We start from the raw sequence: 20,821 nt of genomic DNA, 5'->3' as shown, positions 1-20,821 counted from the left end.
TATTTTGGGAGATTATGTTCTGTCATTATATCTCTGCTGATTACTGGCTAGAATTAATATCTACCCTCAATGGCTTCTGCTTAGAATTTTTTTCCCCATTAATCATTAGGCTTTTACTTTTTTTCTAATTCAAAATACCAGATAAACATTTCTAAGAGGTGTTGTGGTGTAATGGATAAAGGACTGAACTCATAGGCAGGAAGGCTCGGGTTTAAGTCTTTTCACTGACACACAGTGACTCTGGGCAAGTCATTTAATAGCTCAGTGCTTGAGGCAACTCTCAACACTCTTAGACTATATGCAGAGAACAGCTGCGGATCTGCACTGAATCTCCTGGGAATTTCTCACACTAATGAAATAACAGGTCTAGACCAAAGATAGAAAAACTCTCCGAAACAGAACAAAATCATTAGTGCCTGAGAAAGTAACCAAAAAGACGCGTGCATTTATCAGTGTTGAATCAGTAACAGCAAACACTATACAGTCTTCCTCTTCGTTTAAGATACAGTTCAAGTATGAGTCTTAATGCATGAAAAGGTCTTTAAAGTCTTCATGAAAGATATTCCCTCTTCAGGCATGTAAAAAGAATGCTTTAAAAAGCTCAGAATTGGTTTGCAAGAAGCATTTCCTGATCTCCCCAAATGCTAGTACCTTCCCTCCCAAACTAACTTATATTGAATTGCTTTGTAACATTTTTATTTATTAACTTTATATTTACGCTGCATGTATTTCTATATATACTTGTTTTCCCCCATTAAAATGTAAGCTTATTGTGAGTGGGGATTGTTTCTTTCTTTTTTTTTTGTGCTTATATTCCCATAGGAACACAGTAGGTGCTTAATACTTGTTGACTCATTAAGAAAAGTTCAATTAGTGATGGATTAGGAAGCAAAGGGTTTGAAATAGATATCTTCTGTTCATCTTACTAAGCATGTAAACAATATGCTTTTTAAAAAGATTATACTTTGTCATTTTCACAAACAGCAATTTTTTTGACTGAAATGGGATATCACAGAAATATCCTTATCTGCAGGTTAAAGGACTACCAGAAATAAGAGAAAATTATGAAGTAATTTAATAATTCTTTTCCAGAGACACTCACAGTACACAGCAGTCAATAGATTTCAGCTATGTAATATCAATGAAGGACAGTTTGGTGGCACAGTGGAAAGAGTGCTAAGGCTGGAGCCAGGAAGACTCATCTTCTTGAGTTCAAATCTGGCCTCAAGACACTTACTAGCTGTGTGACCCTGGGCAAGTCCCTTAAACCTGTTTGCCTCAGTTTCCTCATTTGTAAAATGAGCTGGAGAAAGAAATGGCAAACCACTACTACATTATCTTTGCCAAGAAAACCCCAAATGGGGTCATAAAGAGTCAGATACAACTAAAACTACAGAACAACAACAATGTCAGTGAAGGAGAATAATTAAAAGTTTTAAGGCCTTTATCATAAAAATGCTAAACTAAAACTCCAAATTTGGAGTCTTCTAAATCATGATACCTCAATGTTTTCTGGGAAGCCAGTATTTTAAACCATGGAAGGATTAATAATATCTTTTTATATTTATATAGTACTATCTACTTTTAAAAAGTTTTTTCATTGATGCCTTTGCTTTTATACATCATTCTTTTTTGAATATATTTCTACCCCTCTCCTATTCAGTTAGCCACTCCTTGTAAATAAGATTAAAGAAATGAAAAACAAAAAACCGTACAGCAAACCAAACTAATATATTGACAATGTTTGACAATGAACGCAACATTCCATACACCTAGCTGCCAACCTCTACAATGAAACGGAGGGAGGTGTAATTTCTTGATGTTTCAACAAGGCCAAGGTTGGTCACAATTACACAGCATGCAATTTCTTTGTTGTTATTTCTATTTAGTGCTATATACTTTTAAAAGAACTTCCACATGTATTCTCAAAAAGTTCTAACAGCAGCAATGACTCTATTTCAAATTAGTATCAGGCAAAGCTATTGAGATTTTGCAACCAATGTGCAATGCTCAATTATTTCTCTTACCGATAATATTTGCTGGTAGGATTTCTCTCTTCACTAAGGCTGCCCTTACCCTGTGAAGAACCTGTCAGCTTGGCTGCAGCCAAATTGGATGGAGTCCTGTTCAGAAATGAGACAACTGAGAGGCCCAAGTCCCAACTGATACAATAAAGAAATCATGACACTCAGCAAACAAAAAGTCAGGAAACAGTGACAAGAAGTCATGGTGGGCAGGTAAGAAACCCAGAACTTAAGAGCTAGAAAGGCCCTTAGAGACAGTCTATTTCAACTTCCTCATTTTATAGATGAACAAACAGACTGAGCTGTCTAAGCTTACAAACTAGTGAACAGCCCAGTCAAGACTAATTCTTTCTACCTTTCCACAGTACCTACCTAGACTTGGTTTAACAGGAATGGGTTAATAATGTAGTTTGGCAATCTTTTTGCTAGCAGCTTTTTTTTCCCTAAGAGAATGTAAAGAGATGGTGATGGATATATAGAGCCATGGGAGGTGTCACTGGAAAGATACTGAGTGTCAGGGGTAGAACTCTCATTTAAATTATAATAATGTCTCTGCAGAAGAAGGGACTGTGGGTAATTTATATGGAACTCCATCCAAATCCCATGATTAATTTTATAAATATGAAATGAAATGTGAAGACTGTTTTAAAAAACAAAACTATATTAATCTTCCTGAAAGGTAAATATACCAGGTCATAAAAACCTAAGGCTCATCTATATCCCAGGTTCTGAGAAAAACTTTTGACCCACCTTATTCGAAGGCTTGATTTGGCCATTTCAACATGTTCAATTTCTGCCTTTTTCAAATGAAATATTTTTTTAATTGAATTTGCATCCTGTTAAAATAAAAATTATTTGGTTTAGTAAGTGGATAAAATTTTTAAAAGGTTAAACAAAGTCTTATTCCTTCTTCTACAGAACACACTACATGAAGAGCAGTCTTCTCAGTCATACTCAAACTAACGCTCTTTACTGCTTTTACAAGGCCACCTGATCTCCCCCCAAGTCTCCACAAAGCTGTCACTGATTCAATGGAGCTACATAGACCTTTCTGGATCTGTCACAGAAAGTATGGCACACTAAATAAAAAGAAAGTAAAGCACTGATGATAAATGGAAAGAAAAGGTAAGATAATATAATGACCAATACTTGTTTACCTTATACTAAAAATGGAAAGGTATGGGCCTTTTCAGTTTGGAGATGTCAGCAGAAAGGCCTCTTGGGTGAATACAGAGGCTCAGACCAACTGTAAGCTATTGGCTTCCATACCTAAAATCCAAACTAACAGCTCATTTTAGGAACAAAATATTTTCCCTTGTGTTTTAAATTAAACTATGAAAATTAAAGCCAACTTCTTCATTCAAGGCAATGGTCTAGAGCACCACCAAGTTGTATATCAGATAGCATTTATATAGCTTTAAGGCATACAAAGCACTTTACAAATATTATCTCAATTTATCCTCATTTTACAGATGAGGAAACAGAGGCAGACCAAGTAGCTTGGTTAGGGTCACACAGCTAGCATCCAAGGCTGGATTTGAACTCAGGTCTTCTTGATTGCAGGTCCACACTATTAAATATGGTCTCTGAATCAGATGTTTTTGTATTTCTTTGTCACAAGGGAAGGTTTGGTTTGGAGTGAGGTAGGTGGGAAATGGTTATGATATAAAGACAACTGCATCAATAAAACTCTTTTCTTAAAAGAAGAAAATTGAAGTCAAATAAGAGCATGAATTTTCTATTAGCTACAGTAGCAAATAAATAATTCTAAAAATAGGACTATAAAAATGCCTTAATAAAGATACCATAGGACCAAAGAAAAGAAGCTCATAAGTCTAACCTGATCCAACTTTGAAGATTTTTTTTATGTCTTTTTAAAATTAGTGTCATCTGCTTTCCAACAAGAACTGCAGGTGTTAGGATCAGCATCTTCAAGACTGGAGGCTATGTCAAAAATTTTCTAAGTCACCTTGCTATGCTTTGCTGACAGGTACTTTTGCCAATTCCAAATGAACTTTCATTAATTCGGAGTGAATCTATAAAAGGCTCAAAGAGCTTTAGGGGCCTGCCCACACTCATCTTACTATGATTGTAGCCAAGACATGTACCTACATCTCCCTTGACCCTAAATTCAATGCTTTTTTCCCCACCATACTTTGCTACTTTTATTAAACCTCAAACCAAGGAGATAATGACAACTCACATTAAAAATATGCTATATGAATTATTTAACACATTTACAACTTACTTAATAACACGAAAGTCAGAAAGGGGCAAAAATGGACCCCCTAATCCCAACCACCTATTAGAAACTAACCTTGAATACTTGAGACCCAGGTTCATTGTAGGTTTTGGCATTTTTAGCTAGGAGATCTATATCCTTTGCCATTGCATGGATACTTTTATAACTCCCATTCTATGAAAATAACATAACAAGCCAATAAATGTTAGAGAAAGTCATTAAGAATTTTAAAATCAATTATCTATATATTTTAAAACTTCAGTGCAGGCTCAAACATTTTAAGAAAAAACATTCAAATAACTAACAAATGCAATAATTTAATCTTTTTTAAAAACCTTACTATTATGGGCAATTAAGCAAGTTTTTAATCATTTAAAGCAAAACATGATTCAGTTTTTAGACAATATGAAGCAATAAGCAGATTGGCTGTTTTGTCAAAACAGGCAAGAAACAGGAAAAGGGGAGGATACTCATAAGCAAAGGCAGGAATAGACAGGACTTTTTCTGGAGACAAGAGGAGAATGGGGCTGTGTGTTGACAATAAGGTGGTAAGGCCAGACTATGGCTAAAAGAAAAGCCAGGCTTCTCACAGCCCCTCTACATCTTAGTTAATGGGTTTCATGAGTAGCTGGGCTAACAAAACGTATCACCTGGGTATCAAACTTCTCATAGGGAGCCATGCCAAACCTAGTTGGTTAGGTCTTGGACAAGAGATACCTATTATATCCCCATGTATATACTTGAGATTTTCCCAGCTCCTTACCAAGAGTTTGTGCTTCACTGACAAAGTCTCTGGGAACTTAGGGTCATCTCCATGCCATGACGAGGCACTTGAGAAGGGCTACTGTGGATCAGGCATGTAATTGTAATAATGACAATACTAAAAGCTTGCATCTGTACAGCACTTTGACATACAAAATGCTTTACATACTCATCTCATTTAATCCTCATAACCACTTTTTTTGTGGTGGGTAGTAATTTTTCTTTATCTCTAATTTACAGAGGAGGAAATTTAGGCTCAGAGTATTTCAATGATTAACTAAGGTCATGAGCAAGGCTGACACCTAAACCCAGGTCTTCTGACTCCAAATCCACTGTTCTTTTCATCACACCAGGGAGTAATTCTCAATTCTTGAATAACAGGAGTGACATGGTGGAAGGTGTGTTTTAGAAAGATCAGCCCAGCAGTATGTAGGATGGAGTATAAAGAATCTGGAGTTAGAGAGATATGCAATAATTCAGGTGTAAGGTCATGAGAGCCTGGATTAATATAGCAATAGAAATAGCAAATCTAAGAAAGTCTGGAAGGATAAAACATCAGTACTTGACGACAGAATAGATGCAGGACTCAAAGAGACACAGGTCTGGGAATAACCTTTGAGAAATCAAAGTTTATGCTTCAAGGTATAAGCCAATTTTAAAGGTCATGAAAAAATATCCTTCTCCTAGGAATACGTTAAAAATCTAGGATGATGAGGGATAAGGAGATTGCATTCTTCTCAAGATCAGACATTGGCTGTTAATGACATAGTAAGTAGGCCGGTATTTTAAAATACTGTGAAAATTTCTGTGCTCCCAAATAATTCATAACAAATTGGTTTTATTATTAAATATTAGCCAACTACATAGAAATAATATAAATGAGTTTTCTAAGTCAGAAATGACTGTGATATGTTTTATTTTTGGTCAAAGAGCAGCATTTATTCTGCCAATGATAAAGTCCTGTTTTCTGGAGAAGCAGAAAGTAGATACTACCTCCTCAAAAGCTGTAATCAGTTAACATTGCTCTTATCTGTTTAATTACATAAGCCATATACTACAGAAACATTTGCTTCTAAATATATATATACATACACACACATATATATATGTGTGTGCGTGTGTGTTTAGGCAATTGGGGTTAAGTGACTTGCCCAGGGTCACACAGCTAGTAAGTGTCAAGTGTTTGGTCTGAGGCCAGATTTGAACTCAGGTCCTCCTGACTTCAGGGCTGGTGCTCTATCCACTGCACCACCTAGCTGCCCCCCTAAATATATTTTTAAGAAGTGATTTTGTACTCTAAGCCCTTCCCTCAACTTCCCCACAAGTCCCCAGGCAGATCTACTCAGACTTATGCTACATACAGTACATAGACCTCTTCATACCTGTATCTTCTGAGCAATAGTCTTAAGATCAATGGGCTCCTTAATTATTGCATAATAGTCTGGATATTGCTGGAAAACAAAACACACATACTGCATTAAGCTTCAAGCAGCCAGTTAAAGAAAGCATCATTCCATAAAGTCAAACGAGCATTGGTTCCCACAAGATGCCGAAGAGCGAAGGCCCAGATGGCACACCCGCGTTCTGTGTGAAGCTGCAAAGCAGTTCTGGACCCCTGTGGCCTGTGGGTTGTCAGTGGCACTAGGCAGGCCAAAGGATTTTGGGCAGCCCGTGAAAAAGGTAGAGGATGTTTTCCTCTGCTGCTGCAAGCTGCCTGCAGGTCATAGGTTGTGCAGGCCTGCTAAAAAGCATTTGGATTTTAACATACTATATAAAATATCCATCACATAACATTGCACAAGTGTGCTATTTGCGATCCTCACGAGAGTGGTATAACTTGAATACTTTTTATCCCAAAGAATCACAGAACTTAAAATATAAGAACACAAATTATCCATGCTCGGAGACAAATGGGGGAAATTCTAGAAAGGCTGTTTACACATTCTTTTACTGCTGTACTGTGAGTAAAATGGATTTTTTAAAAATTTGAATCTTTAAGATTTTAGAAAAGGTAAGAAAGGCCTTCTGTTAATTTTATCTTGAATTAAGTGTTTTTGATGAAAAGAGGGTAATGATATGTAAGTTGAACCCAGTTACAGCTTATGTGATCATTACTACTTTAACAATAACAGAAGAGGAGGTCTATTTAAAACATACAAAAGGGTCAACTTTAAGAGTCAGGAAAATCTGAGTTCAAATCCTGCCTCTGACACATACTAGCTGTGTGACTGTGGGTAAGTCAAGAATTTCTCAGCACCCAAGACAACTCTAAGACTAAGGTTCAGCTAAGTTGCAGAACCGCATCAGTGGAGGGAGTTTCCAAGTCAGGAATTCCTGACACTGACTGATGAAATCACAGATTTGGACCAAAAAGCAAAAAGGGAAGCTGGAGCATAAAACAGAGTTCCAATCCATGAGCCCTAGGGACAAGACACAGAGACGATCTCTCTCTGCCTCGGAGCTCCTGCAGTACTTGTCTCGAGGCTCTTCAGCCTTCCAGAGGAGGATGGAGATGGCGTGGAAAGGCACTGAGCCGGCTGGCTGACATACTTATGCTCCAGGCCCACAGGTGACGCTAACCAGAGAGAGACAGCGTATCTCACCAGCGTGAGCCTGTCTCCTCATTTTAAAATGAAAAGACTGCACTAACTGACTATTAACGGTCCTTCTGAGGTTCTGTGACTGTCTTCTCTTGCAGGTCTTTGTGTCCATCTTATCTTCTCTGCTAGAAGCAGAGCCCTGGGAGCAGACACTGTCTTCTGGGAACTCCTGGGAGCTGTTCTCACAGCATTGTGCTCAACAAATACTGACAAATGCTGACTATCAGTAGAGCTAACTGATTCCCAGAACAGAGAGGTTTTTGGTTTATTTTAAAGCACTACCTTCTATGGGTCAAACACCCTAAAAAAGACAATAAAAATAAAGCCATAGAAATGAAAGTCTATTTCTGTCCTTTTTACTGGTTTATTTTGTTTCTAATCCCTTAATATGGATGTTCTCCTAGGGTCCCCTTTGGCCCTCTTTCACTCTCCACACTCTCCCTTGGTGAGCTTATTCTCATGGCTTTAGCTACCACATCTGTCCAGATGAATTCCAATCTCCATCTGCCATAAACATCTCAAACTCAACATGTCAAAAGCAGGCCTCTTTAACTTTCCATCTAAACCTGCTTCTAATTTCACTTTCCTTTGGAGTTCAAAGTCCTTCATGATCTAACCCAATCCTGCCTTTTCGGGACTCTTCCTCCCCCACCAGGGACAATGGACTCTCAGCTCGTATTCAAACAACCCCCCCCCCCCCAACTCCCACATCTAGGTGTTTTTACCAGCTGTCCGCAATGCTCTCCCAGTTTATTTCCATCTCCTGGCTTCCCTTCATTTCTTTAAGTCCCAGCTAAAATACTACTTACCACAAGAGCCTTTCCTGATCCCCCAGTGTCCCCTCACTTCCCCCATTTATTATCTCCAGTTTATCCTGTATATATCTTGTTTGTAAACAGTCATTTGCATGTTGTCTCCCTCATTAGACTGTGGGCTCCTTGACAGCAGAGACTTGGCTGTTTTTTTGCCTTTCTGTCTGTAGAACTTAACACATAGTAAGCATTTAAGAAACAATTTTTGACTCTTTCTGTGGTACCTCCATTCATCAGGTTCCCAGTTCTGCTATCTTAGGCTCATCTCCTCTCTTAATATCTAATTGGTGACCAGGTCCTGCCAATTCCAGCTCTTGAATTCATTCCTTCCTCTCTATTTCCATTGATACCATCCTAGTACAGAGGCCCTCACTACTACCTGCCCGGACTATAACAATAGCTTCCTGAAAGATTTTTCCATCTCTACTCTCTCCACTTTTCAATTCATTAGACCACTGAATAATCTTTCTTATGTACAAATTTGGTCACGCCATTCTTCTACTCAAAAATTCCCCACAACTGCCGCCTAATTTTTATTAAGTAAAGTTCAAACCTCTGCCTGACATCTAAAGTCCCACAACTTCACCTCCTACCCCCACTTTTCCAGTCTGATATTATACTTCCCCAGAGGAGTCTATGTTCCAAGGAAACTGGATACCCCCCCATATACCCTGTGCTTGTCCTTCTTGGCCTTCTCTTAGGCTATCCCCTGTTCTTGCAATGCCCTTCACCCACTGGAGTTCTCTCCATCCTTTAATGTTTCCCTAGTGTGAATAATAAACTGAAGTTACCCCAAAATCCCCAAAGTCACAGTTAACAGAGTTTAGGAATGAAAAAAAAAACATAAAGAAAGGAGGTTTAGCAGTACCAGATCTTAAACTATATTATAAGGCAGCAATCATCAAAACTGTCTGGCTAAAAAATAAAAAGGTGGATCAGTGGAACAGAATAGACACACAAAACACAATAGCAAATGAATAAAGTTACCTTGTGTTTGACAAATGTAAAGTTTTAAACTTTTGGGATAAGAATTCATTATTTGGTAAAAATGACTAGGAAACCTGGAAAGCTGTATGGGTTCAGACCAGTATCTTACACCATCTACCAAGATGGTCAAAATGGATACATGACAGTGATATAAAGGGAGATATCACAAGAAAATGAGAAGAACATGGATTATATTACCTATCAGACTTATGGATAGGAAAACAATTTATGAATAAATGAGATAGCATTGTGAGGTGTAAAATGGATAATTTCAAATACATTAAATTAAAAAGATTTTGTACAAATAAAACTAATGTAGCCAAGATCAGAAGGAAAGCAGAAAACTGTGAAAAAAATTTTTATAGACAGTTTCTCAGATAAAGGCCTCACATCTCAAATATATAAAGAACTTTGTCAAATTTATAAGAATGCCAGTCATTCGCCAATTGGTAAATGGCCAAAGGATATGAACAACCAGTGTTTCAATAAAGAAATCAAAACTACAGTCACATGAAAAAATGCTCTAAATAATTATTTATTAGAGAACTGCAAATTAAGACAACTTTGAGATATTATTTTATACCTATCACATTGGCTAAAATGATAGAAGGGGAAAGCAAAACATGTTGAAGGGGCTATGGAAAAACTGGGACACATTCACTGTTGGGTGGAACTGTGATCTGATTGAACCATTTTTGGAGAGCAATCTGGAATTATGCCCAAAGAGCTATAAAACTATGTATACCCTCTGACCCAGCAATACCATTATTAGGTCTCTTTCCCAAGATGATCAGAGAAAAGGGAAAAGAATTTTTATGTTCTGAAATGTTTATAGCAGCTTTCTTTGTGGTGTCAAAGAACTAGATATTGAGAGGAATGGCTGTCAATTGGGAAATGACTGAACAAGTTGTGATGGAATACCACTGTGCTTTAAGAAATGATAAACTGGTGGATTTGATAAAGTGTTAAGTGAGCAGAAACAAGAGAACATTGTACACAATAACAGCAATATTGTTCTAAGAACAACTCTGAACAACTAAGTAATTCTAAGTAATTCTGAGTATTACAAATACTCAAATCAACTACAAAGGACCTCTGAAGGAAGGGACTACCCACCTCCAGAGAAAGAAGTGATGAACATAAGTATGTACAGTATGGTTTTTACACACACACACACACACACACACACACACCCCCTATAATACATATAATGGGAGGCTTCTTTAGGGAGAGAGAAAAAAAATGCACAGTAAAGAACAAAAGAAATTTTCAAAGGAAGCCAAAAAGGAAGGGTAGCTTTGAAAATGATGTGTAGTACTCATTACATACTTTTAAAAAAAAAGTAAACAGTGTGAAATGGTAATTCATGGTTTTATGCTGAATCCTCTTTTTATGTTGTGCTGTGTACGTGGAAATTTTTTTGGGGGGGAGGGGTCTTTATGTATTGAAGTTCAAAATGAATAGGGAAAAAACAGAGCTTAAGATTGCTTTTCAATCACACGGAAGAGAAACAAAAATAAACATCTTACTGAGTGCCTCCTACATTATAATCCCATGGAAGAGGAGACCCCAACACCAGCCTTCTCTAAATCCAAGCTCTGGTCTGATCATGATCCCTGTACATGCTTTGCTTTTATCCTCTCTTCCAAGTTCCTTAGCCCGGGCTCTAGCCTACTTCCAAAGGCTTCGAACTTCCCATTTCCTAGGTCTTCTTAGACCTCTGAGCAAGCAGCCTCGGCCTCTCTATACTACCAACCAAGGTAAAGGAACAAACAAGAGGGAAAAAAAGGGGCAAAATGTTTTGGACTAGATAATCTTTAAGGCTTTTCAGGCTCTAAATCCTATAACCCAGTGTCTCCTCCAACCCCGATCCTTTCTTCAGGTCTAGACAATGAGGAATTGCTTTCTCTGTCCTTGTCATCTTTTAGTTTTCTCTACTGCTTCCTTCTACTTTCATTAAAAATACAGTAACAACAAAAGGAAAACAATAACCAAAAATTCTCTATATGCTTCAATCCTCTTGCTTCCTTTCTAGTACTGGAAAATAGGCACAGCCCCCTTTTCTTTATTGTTCCTTCTATAAGAATGCTGATGTCATATATTTTGACAACTCTCAGATGTACTGGGTAAGGCCTCTTTAGGTGAGCTCACTTTAAGTCATGCTCTAGACACTTTGAAAGTGTTGGACTTGTTCAGAAAGCACCTCCTTACTCAGAAAGATCTTTTCTGATGCTGCTTCTTTCTACTCCTCTTTACCCGGTGATGGGAAAAAATGAATGTGATGAATTCACTTCTCCCTCACCCTGTCCTCAAGGTCTGAAGGGCCTTCTTCTTTCTTACTTCAAAAACAGCTAGGATTCTTACATTTTTGTATCAGCAAACATAAAAAGTCAAACGTCTTTAGTCGCAACTCACCACTTTTGAAGGAAGTTTCTGAAAAAGCTCACTTATGAGACGTCCTGATGGGTTTGTAGCTATGGCTATGGCTTCAAGAAGCTGCTCAAGGATCTCTTTCAGGTAACTTGGAGAAGACTGGCAAAGGCAATAAAAATGAAAGTGACTTTGTGAGTGCTGAGAAATCTAAAACAAATTTGGAGCAATCAGTAGTTACTAAAAATATAAGTCTAATTCATGGAGGATTTTACAATAGAGAATATAAAAATTTCTACGCACGTTTAAAGAATACATTGCAAAACTGTTATACTCACATTTTATCAGGTAGAACCCTATAAATGAAACTATCTTGTAACCAAAATCTTTTATTGCTTTAGTAAATAAGTCCTCTGCCTTGTATTTAAAATAGATCCACCTTATATTAAATTCTGTTCCCAGTAAACTAAATTATGCCAAGATAGTAATGTCAGAAAAAAGGAAATGCATATTCTCAAAGGATGAAACCTAGAAGAAATAAGTCTTTATGACAATCTGTTCCTTTTCCATCTATTGTTTATGATCCAAAGATAGCTGGAGTCATGAATGCTACGAAGAATTAACTCCCAAATTTACTCTCAAAGCTGGCATTAGGGGCAGCTAGGTGGCTCAGTGGATAGAGCACCAGCAGTGAAGTCAGGAGGACTTGAGTTCAAATCCGGCCTCAGACCAAACACCTGACACTTACTAGCTGTGTGACCCTAGGCAAGTCATTTAACCCCAACTGCCTTAAGAAAAAAAAAATAGTAAAGAAAGCTAGCATTAGGACTTCCTACTTTTCTTCTTATGTCTTGGCATTTTGATCATTACCTGCATTTACCACAAGTCAGTGTATATGTGAAGGTTAACTACCAGTTTGTCAGTAAATAAACATTTATTAAGCACCTACTACATTCCAGGCACTGTGCTACGCACTGGGGATACAAAAAAAAGCAAAACACAATCCCTGCCTGAAGGAACTCACAACCTAATGGGGGAGACAACAAGCAAACAAATATGTACAAACAAGTTCTTTGTTTCTCTCTAAATAGATCTACCTATATCTCTCTCTCTCTCACACACACACACACACACACACACACACACACACCATAAACAGGAAATAAGAGAAGAAAAGCACTAGAATTAAGATAGGTTGGGAAAACCTTCCTGTAGAAGGTAATAATAATAATAATAATAGCTAACATTTATAGAGTAATTACCACGTGCCAGGCACTGTGCTAAGCATTTTATAACTATTATTTAATCTGATCCTCATAATGACCCTGGGAGGTAAGTGCTATTATTATTCCCATTTTATAGATGAAAAAGCAGAGGAAAACAGAGGTGAAATGACTTGCCCAGGGTCACACAGCTACTAAGCGTCTGAGGCTAGATCTGAGTTTAGTTCTTCCTGACCCCCGGCCTGGTGCTCTGTGCACTATGGCGCTTCTTAGCTGCTGCCCCCAATGTTAGGGTGATTTTAGTTTTGGTGAACTACCAAACACCAGTTAATGCAGCAGATGAAAGGATACTAGCAAATTTATATAGTATATTTCTGTGTACCTTCTACTCCCAAAGCTCCTTGGCTACATAAGAGCTTCTAACTTGATTCAGCCTCTCGACACAGGAAAGCATATGCCTTAACACAATCTAACTTGCTCAACTGCAAAATTTAAGTCCTCTTAGATTTACCTCAACTTTTTCTCCCCCTACCCCATTTAAATAAAAAACAAAACAAAACTGCTTACTATGTACCACATTAACCTGAATGTGTAGGTCATTTCTTTCCATCCCCTCAATCTGGCTTGTATAAAGCCTGAGTAGAGCCTATAATTGGTATAGTTAGTGTATCTATAACCCCCTACTGTGTAGTATGATATTATTTTCTGTGAATTTTCCCCATTCCAGGAGATCTAATTTAGGTAGGTGTGGCTTGTATTTGGGGGCAGGCCCTAGCCTTAAGGAATCTGCTAAATTTTACTTGAGGATGAGAGATGTGCAGAGAAAAGACAGGGGAATTTCAGGAGCACAAATAACTGGGAGGATTGATAAAGGCCTGGGCTAATCCTTGAAGAAGTTAAGGATTCTAAAAAACAGAGGTAAAAGGAGGGTGCATCTCAGGCATGGGCATGGAGATGAGAGATGCCAAGTTGTATTCAGGAAAAGTTTAAGTAGCCAGTTTGGCTGGAATGCAGATCGTGTGAAGAAGGGGAGCGTAACATGTCTAAGACTGGCAACGTAAGTGGAAGCCACAGTGGAGCAGGGTTTAAATGCTTGGCTGAGGAGTTTATATCTTATCCTAGAGGCAATGGCAAGTCACTCCAAATTTCTGAGCAGGTTATTTGAAGCTAGTAATTACCTTCTCCTGAAAATTTTCTCCTCTCTGGGTTTTTGTAATATTGAACCTTCCTACTTGTCTGACTGCTTCTTTTCACTCTTCTTTGCTGGATCTTCATCCATATCAGAACCAACAAATGGTAGGTGTCCCCTTGGACTGAATCCTTGGCTCACTTTCTCTCTCTCTATACTATCTCGCTTGGTCAGGATGTGTGAGATGTTCAAGAGGACTAGCACCTCTGGTGTGATGGCTTGCCAAGCCCTTTTTAGTGCTGCTCATCCACCTTTGGTTTCCACCTGATTCACTCAACTCTCACTCGTTGCTCCAAGAAGCTATAGCACTCTCAGAGGCCATACCCATGTAAACTGTCTTGGCAGATAGGCAAAACCAGGCTGAGGATAATCGACAAGCCTCAAACCTGTGAGTGAGTCAGGGGGATGTCTACCCCAAGTTATGTGAAGACTTTCCCCAATGAAATGGGCGGATAAGGGGGCAGCGAGGTGGCCCAGTGAATAGAGCTCTGGCCTTGGAGTCAGGAGGAGCTGAATTCAAATCCAGCCTCAGACACTTAACACTTACTGGCTGTGTGACCCTGGGCAAGTCACTTAACCCCAACTGCCTCACCAAAAAAAAAAAAAAAGAAATGGACAGATAAGAACAATTTGTTCCAACAGCCACAAAGGCAGTTGCTACAGCAGGTGCTGCAGAGCACCTGACATCTAAGATGCCACGGTCATCCACTGCATCCTGGACAAAAGCCAGTTGTCTGGACTTTTTTGTCCCTCCACTAGATTTCAATGACTCAGGGACAGTGAGGCTGACTTGTATACCTCTCCCTTGGCTGAGTTTAATCAAATTCATGCACAAGTCAAGACATTAACCTGAGAGGACTTCAAAAACAAAGGACAAACAACTACCTCACTTGGTAATCTCATCAGCAGCCAAAGATTCAATTGTTATCTCTATGTAGACAATTGTCAGATCTACATATCTAGCCTTAGACTTTCTCCAGCTCCACTCCCACCTCATCAACAATCTACTGGAATTTTAAACTTGATGACCCATGGGCACCTCAAACTCAACAGGTCTAAAAGGGAACTCGTTATCTTTCCTCCCAAAAACTGACCCCACTTCCAAATTTCCTCATCATTGATGAAGGCTCATCACCTTTAGAGCCACCCATGTTTGCAGCTTCAATGGCATCAAGGACTACTTGATCACTGTCACTTTACACATGAAATCAATGGTCAAATCTTATTGTTTCTACCTTCTCTCACATATGTCACCTTCTCTCCATTCACTCAGCTACCACCTCTTCCTTGGACTGCTGTATTAGCCTCCTATTTGTTCTCCCTAACTCAAGCCTCTCCCCAGTACAACATCCATCCTCCACACATCTGACAAGTGATTTCCTGAAGGGTAGGCATGACTACGTGAGCCCCTCACTCACACTCCAGTGGCTCTGTTACCTCTAGAGTTGAATATAAACTCCTCAGGTCATTTAATCTGGGCCCTTGCCTGCTTTCCTGTCTCCTACATCACTATCCTCTATATCATCTATAGACCAAACACACAGGTCTACATGCGGCTCCTTATATATCTCTGGCTGCTGCCCCAGGCCTAGCATGCTCTCCTCTCATTTCTTCTCTGCCACCCCGCAGAATCTCTGGCTTCCTGTGAGTCTCAGCTAAATGCTATCTTCTGGAGAAGGATCTCCTAAAGACTAGAGCTTTTCTCTCTAAGACTGCTTGCTAATCTTCTATTCTGAATGGATCTTGCATATGCTTACTTACTTACAGGTTGTGTTCCACTTAGTATGCAAGTTTCTCTCTATTCTGACTAGATCCAGCATTCAGGTCAGTGAATTGTTAGATGGGTTGGTCTGGGTGCTCAGAGATGGTCTGCATAATCTTAGCAGTTCTCTGGCTTAGAAGGGACTGCTACTAACACTTTTTCAACTTGTTTATTTTAAATCTAAGATACCAAAAAAGGAGGTATCTCTCTCTCTCTCTCTCTCTACACCTTAGTACATGAAAAAGGGGATAATATATGAAACTGTGAATTTCTATTTCATACTGCTATATATGGATACATATATGTTCATACACATTCACATATACATATAACATCATCAAAACTGTTCGCCTGCCTGTGCTTTTTTCTAAACTTTCTTCTGTTTTTTTCCTTACGAATTTTAAAAAAAGGTTTAAATGGCCTTTTTTCTTTTTCATCAGTATTGCCATGCCTCTCCCTCCCTCCAACTAAAAAAACTGAAAGAAAACAAACCCTCGAAACCAACAAGCACAGTCACTCAGAATGAACCTGCTCAGTAGCCACACTCAAAATCGAGTACCTACCGCACTGAGTCTAGGTAACATGTTGTGAGCTAGGTTCTCTGGCAATACAGATAGTCACTGCATTGATTAGTATTCTTAAATCTTTCAAAGTCATTTTCCTTTACATTGCTGTTGTCCTTGTATAAATTGTTCAGCTTCTGCTGACTTCATTCCTTATCAGCTCACACTCACCAAAATTCTCTGACATTGCCTTTTGCCATTTCTTATGGTACAGTAATATTCCATTTCATTCATATACCAGTTTGTTCAGTTGGTTCTGGTTCTCTTTTTCCTTTTAGTCTCCCCTTTCGGATGAGTTTTTTGCTTGCAGCTATTCTCTCCCTGGTATCATCCTCCCTCTTATTCCTACTTGTTTCCTATTGAGTTTTTGTCTGCACTAAATTCTTTGAGAGAGAAAGAAAAATAGAGAGAGTGTGTGTCTATGTGTGTGTTCATCTCTCCTTTCAGATGAAGGTAAAGCTCAACTAATGCCTGCTCCCCTCCCCCTCTTCTCCACATTTACATACTTGTCTTTTCACGCAAAAGAATTATGAGAAATAGGAAGCTCCCATATCTTCTTCCTTTCATACTTCTTTTTCTCCCCTTAAATTTAGAAAAAAGCCCCCCACCCCCACATCTTGTTTTTCTTATTTAACCTCCTTCAATAATCTTTGAAGACAGTAATGGTTGTGAAGGGAAACTTCTTTATTTTCCCCTTATTAGAATGTTAGCACAGCATCATCTTATAGCCCCTTCTAATTGCTCAAATAAAATTACCTACCTAGGGTTCTCTAGACTTGTATTTGCATTTCAAAGTTCCTACTCAGCTCTGGTCTTTTTATCATAAATGCTATAAAGACCTCTGTTCCATTAGAAGTTCATTGTTTTGCCTGTAGGATTATATTTAGCTTTTGTTATTTTTGGTCATAAGCCTTTATCTTTTGCCTTTTGGAATACTGTAGTCAAAGATCTTATCTCATTTTTTGGCAGAATCTGCCATGTGCTGTGTGATTCTGAAGTTCCTCGGTACCTGAACTACGTTTTTCTGTATGAACTATAGCATCTTTTCTTCGATGTTAAGAGTTCTGATTTTGGCTATGACATTCTTGGGACTTCTCCTTTTGGTGTTTCTTTCAGAAGATGATCAATTCTTTCTACCTTCACTTTACCGTCAGGTTCTAATAGATCTAAGTAGTATTCATTTATGATTTCTTAAAATACAAGTGTCTAATCTTAAAAAAAAAATCCTGGCATTCATGGAATCTGATAATCCTTAAATTCTCTCTCCTTGTTTTGTTTTTTAGGGCCAATGTTTCTGAGATCAGATTTCTTACATTTTTTTCACTTTTTTTTTGATCTTTTGATTTTAATATTTTTTGCTGTAACATGAGATTACTGAAATCTGTATGGTCTCATTTAGTTTTCAGTATGTCTATTACTCCAGTTACGTTTACTACTTTCTCTTCTAAGCTGTTTATTCTTTGTCTAATTCCTTTCTCCAGAGTTTTCATTTTTTATCTTTAGCTTCAAGGTAATCATGTAGAAAATCCATTTGTTCTTTTAGTTTCTGCATACAGTTCTTAGGAGACTTATTCTCTTCTTCTTTGGGAAGATCTCTAAATTTATATTAATTTTTGATACTGGTTGGTATCTTCTTTGAGTTATTCATCTCTCCAGCCCTAGTTCTAAATTGAAGCTTTGTGCTTCAGACTCTGACTCCTATTGCCCTTCCAGGGGGTGGGGTGGTTGGCCCTATTTAGTCGTACCCTAGGTCACCTGGGTTCCTATTCCCAGAGCGAGGCTCCTCAGGATCTTTGAAGTTTACATATAGCTTTTAATCTTGAAGTCTTTTCTATCTCAGAACAGGGCGATGGGACTGTGGAACCCTGGGGTATCCTGATCTGAGTCATGAGCTCCCACTAGTCACTGCTGCTCCAAGCGCCCTACTCTGGGTTGACAACTATTCTCGGGTTTTCTCTGGGAGGTTCTCTGCTCCTGATGCCTCCAGACACCGAATCCAGTAGACTACAGGTGTCTCCGGCCCTCTTCTGATTATACTGAGAGGCTACTGGCTTGCTTGCCTGTGGTCCCCTTTCCTATTGCCTGTAAGCTAATGACTGACTTTCTGTATGGTTCTCATGCGGAAGAAGTTTCTAACTGTGGTTTCATGATCATCATCATCCAATCTAGTGGAAGCTTCATGTTTTGCTGAGTTAGGTGTGAGGGGGCTGGGCAGTCTGCCTCAGTTTAGGCAGCCACCCCAAGCCCACGGGAAAACACTTTCTAAAGGCCTCTTAAAGGGTTATTGTATTGAATGAGCTTATAAATCTTATGTTCAAATAAAAAAGATTTGCCTAACTAGAGAGCAGTGAGGATCAACAACCAAAAGTGAGCAAACAAACAGTTTTGTGGGGTGCAAATGTTCCTGAAAGGACCAATGACAAAGACTGTGTGCAGGGCAGAGCTGAGTCACTCTAAGCACAGACGTTTTCCTTCCTCACGTGCCTCCTTAAAATGGACTGGTGTAAAAGGGTGATCCTGGTGTGGATCATGAGATATTTTATTATTTATGCATTTGCTTTAATACATATCTATTTGTCTTAAGTAAACAGTTATTTTTTTTCCAAATGTAAGGTCCTGGAAGATACGGCCTATTTTTGCTTTTCCTTCACGTCCCAGTGTGCTACCCAGGTCATGGCACACATTAACAGATGCTCTGGCCAACATTAAGACCTGTGCCTTGGGAATGTCACTTTAGCAGCTGCATGTAACAGGAAGAGGCCACAAGTAGAGGATGAATGAGAAGTGCATCCCACGAGCCCAGGCTTAAGATAATCACATCTGAACAAGGGCGGTGGCTGTGAAAGTAGAGGGAAGGGGATGGAGATGGAGAGCAGAGATAATATGGAGGCAGAACTGAGAAGCCTCAGCAACTAGTTAGCTATGAGGCTGGGGAGTGAGGAAGAGGAAAGAACAAGGGTGAAATATAACCTGAGTAACTGGAAATGTGGCAACTCCCTCATCAGAGAAAGTATGGAAGCAGGGAGGATAACGAATTCTATTTAGGACAGGCTGAGTTTGAGATAAAGGGACATAGGTTGAGATGTACAACAGGCAGCTTGCAATGGATTAGGACAAGACATATAGATTTTGAAGTAATTTACACAGGTAACTGAAACTATGGGCTACGATTAGATCAAGAGAAAGTATGCAGTGAGAAGAGGGCCTAGAAAAGTCCTTGTTGGGAACCAAAAAGCGGAAGAGCCAAGAGAGCAATTTGACAGAAGCCAAGGGAGGTTTTAATTCTGCTGGCGTAGTTTTATCTGTAGCACACTCATCTCAGGAAAGAACGTCCCCTTTGGAAGAAGGGGAAATACTCTATTTGGCTTCTCTGATGACTCTGCGGCAGAAGAAGGTTTCAAGTCATCCCTTCCAGTGACCAAGTACAGAACCAAAGAATCTAAGAGGTGGAGGGACCTTAGCAGTCATCCAGTCCAAACCATAGCCCATAAAAACGCCCAACATACCTGAAAATTGGCCCTCCGATCAGAGGGAGTGTGTCCCCCCAACCCCCACTGCCCCGGCTGTGCATTCCACTTACTCTAGTGCTTAGGAAGCTTTTCCTAAAATCAGGTCTCAATCGGCTTCTTTGCAATTGCTGCCCATGGAGCGTGGCTCTGCCCTCTGGGGCAGGACAGAACAAAGCTGATCCCTCTTCTGCATGACAGTCCTTCAAATACTTGAGGACAGCTGTCATATATCCGAGTCTTCTTTTCTCCAAGGTGATCACCTCATCTTCAACCACTCTGGTTTTTCTCCTCGGGATGCCACCTAGCTTGTCAATGTCCTTCTTAAATCGTGGCCCACAGAACTGAGCCCAGTATTCCAGATGTGGTCTGACCAGGGCACACACTGGGAAGCTATGCTCTACTTCTTTCTGGAAGCTCTGTCTCTCTCTTGGCTGCCATATCACCCTGCTGACTCCCACTGGATTTGCAGTCCACTAAAACCCCTACATCTTTTTCAGACAAACTGCTAACCATCCTGACTTGGGAAGCTGATTTATTTAACCCGATTGTAAGACTTTATATTCATCTCTACTGAATTTCATTTTGTTAGATTCAGCCTTCCCAAGATCTTCAGGGTCCTGACTCAGTCATTCAAGGTGTAATCCCTTCTAGTAGAGCAGACCTGCACAACATACAACCCCCCAAAAATGTAGAGGATATAAAAGACAGTAAAGATGTATGGAGTGCTTTGTCTGTGACCCGCTTCACCTGCCTTCCACTAGTTAGGTTTGTATAGATT

General features: G+C 39.2%; 1 protein-coding gene across 17 annotated transcripts in view; it reads right to left on the bottom strand.

Annotated features, from left to right (window-relative positions):
- Positions 1-20,821, bottom strand: part of PBRM1 (polybromo 1) — a 120,965-nt gene that overhangs the window by 86,901 nt on the left and 13,243 nt on the right. For 14 of the 17 annotated variants that reach the window (XM_027837204.1, XM_027837214.1, XM_027837207.1 and 11 more), the window contains 5 exons: positions 11,843-11,959; positions 6,411-6,479; positions 4,342-4,440; positions 2,775-2,860; positions 2,028-2,123 (listed from right to left, as the gene is read on the bottom strand). In XM_027837204.1, coding sequence (XP_027693005.1) covers positions 2,028-2,123; positions 2,775-2,860; positions 4,342-4,440; positions 6,411-6,479; positions 11,843-11,959 — 467 coding nt within the window. The remainder of the gene's footprint in view (positions 1-2,027; positions 2,124-2,774; positions 2,861-4,341; positions 4,441-6,410; positions 6,480-11,842; positions 11,960-20,821) is intronic. The other 3 variants (XM_027837211.1, XM_027837218.1, XM_027837221.1) reach the window with 1 other exon arrangement.

The sequence above is a fragment of the Vombatus ursinus genome, unplaced genomic scaffold, assembly GCF_900497805.2.
Source record: "Vombatus ursinus unplaced genomic scaffold, bare-nosed wombat genome assembly UNPS02014820.1, whole genome shotgun sequence".
Taxonomy (NCBI): domain Eukaryota; kingdom Metazoa; phylum Chordata; class Mammalia; order Diprotodontia; family Vombatidae; genus Vombatus; species Vombatus ursinus.
Note: the sequence above shows the minus strand (reverse complement) of the source record. Positions and strands in the feature narration are given on the sequence as shown.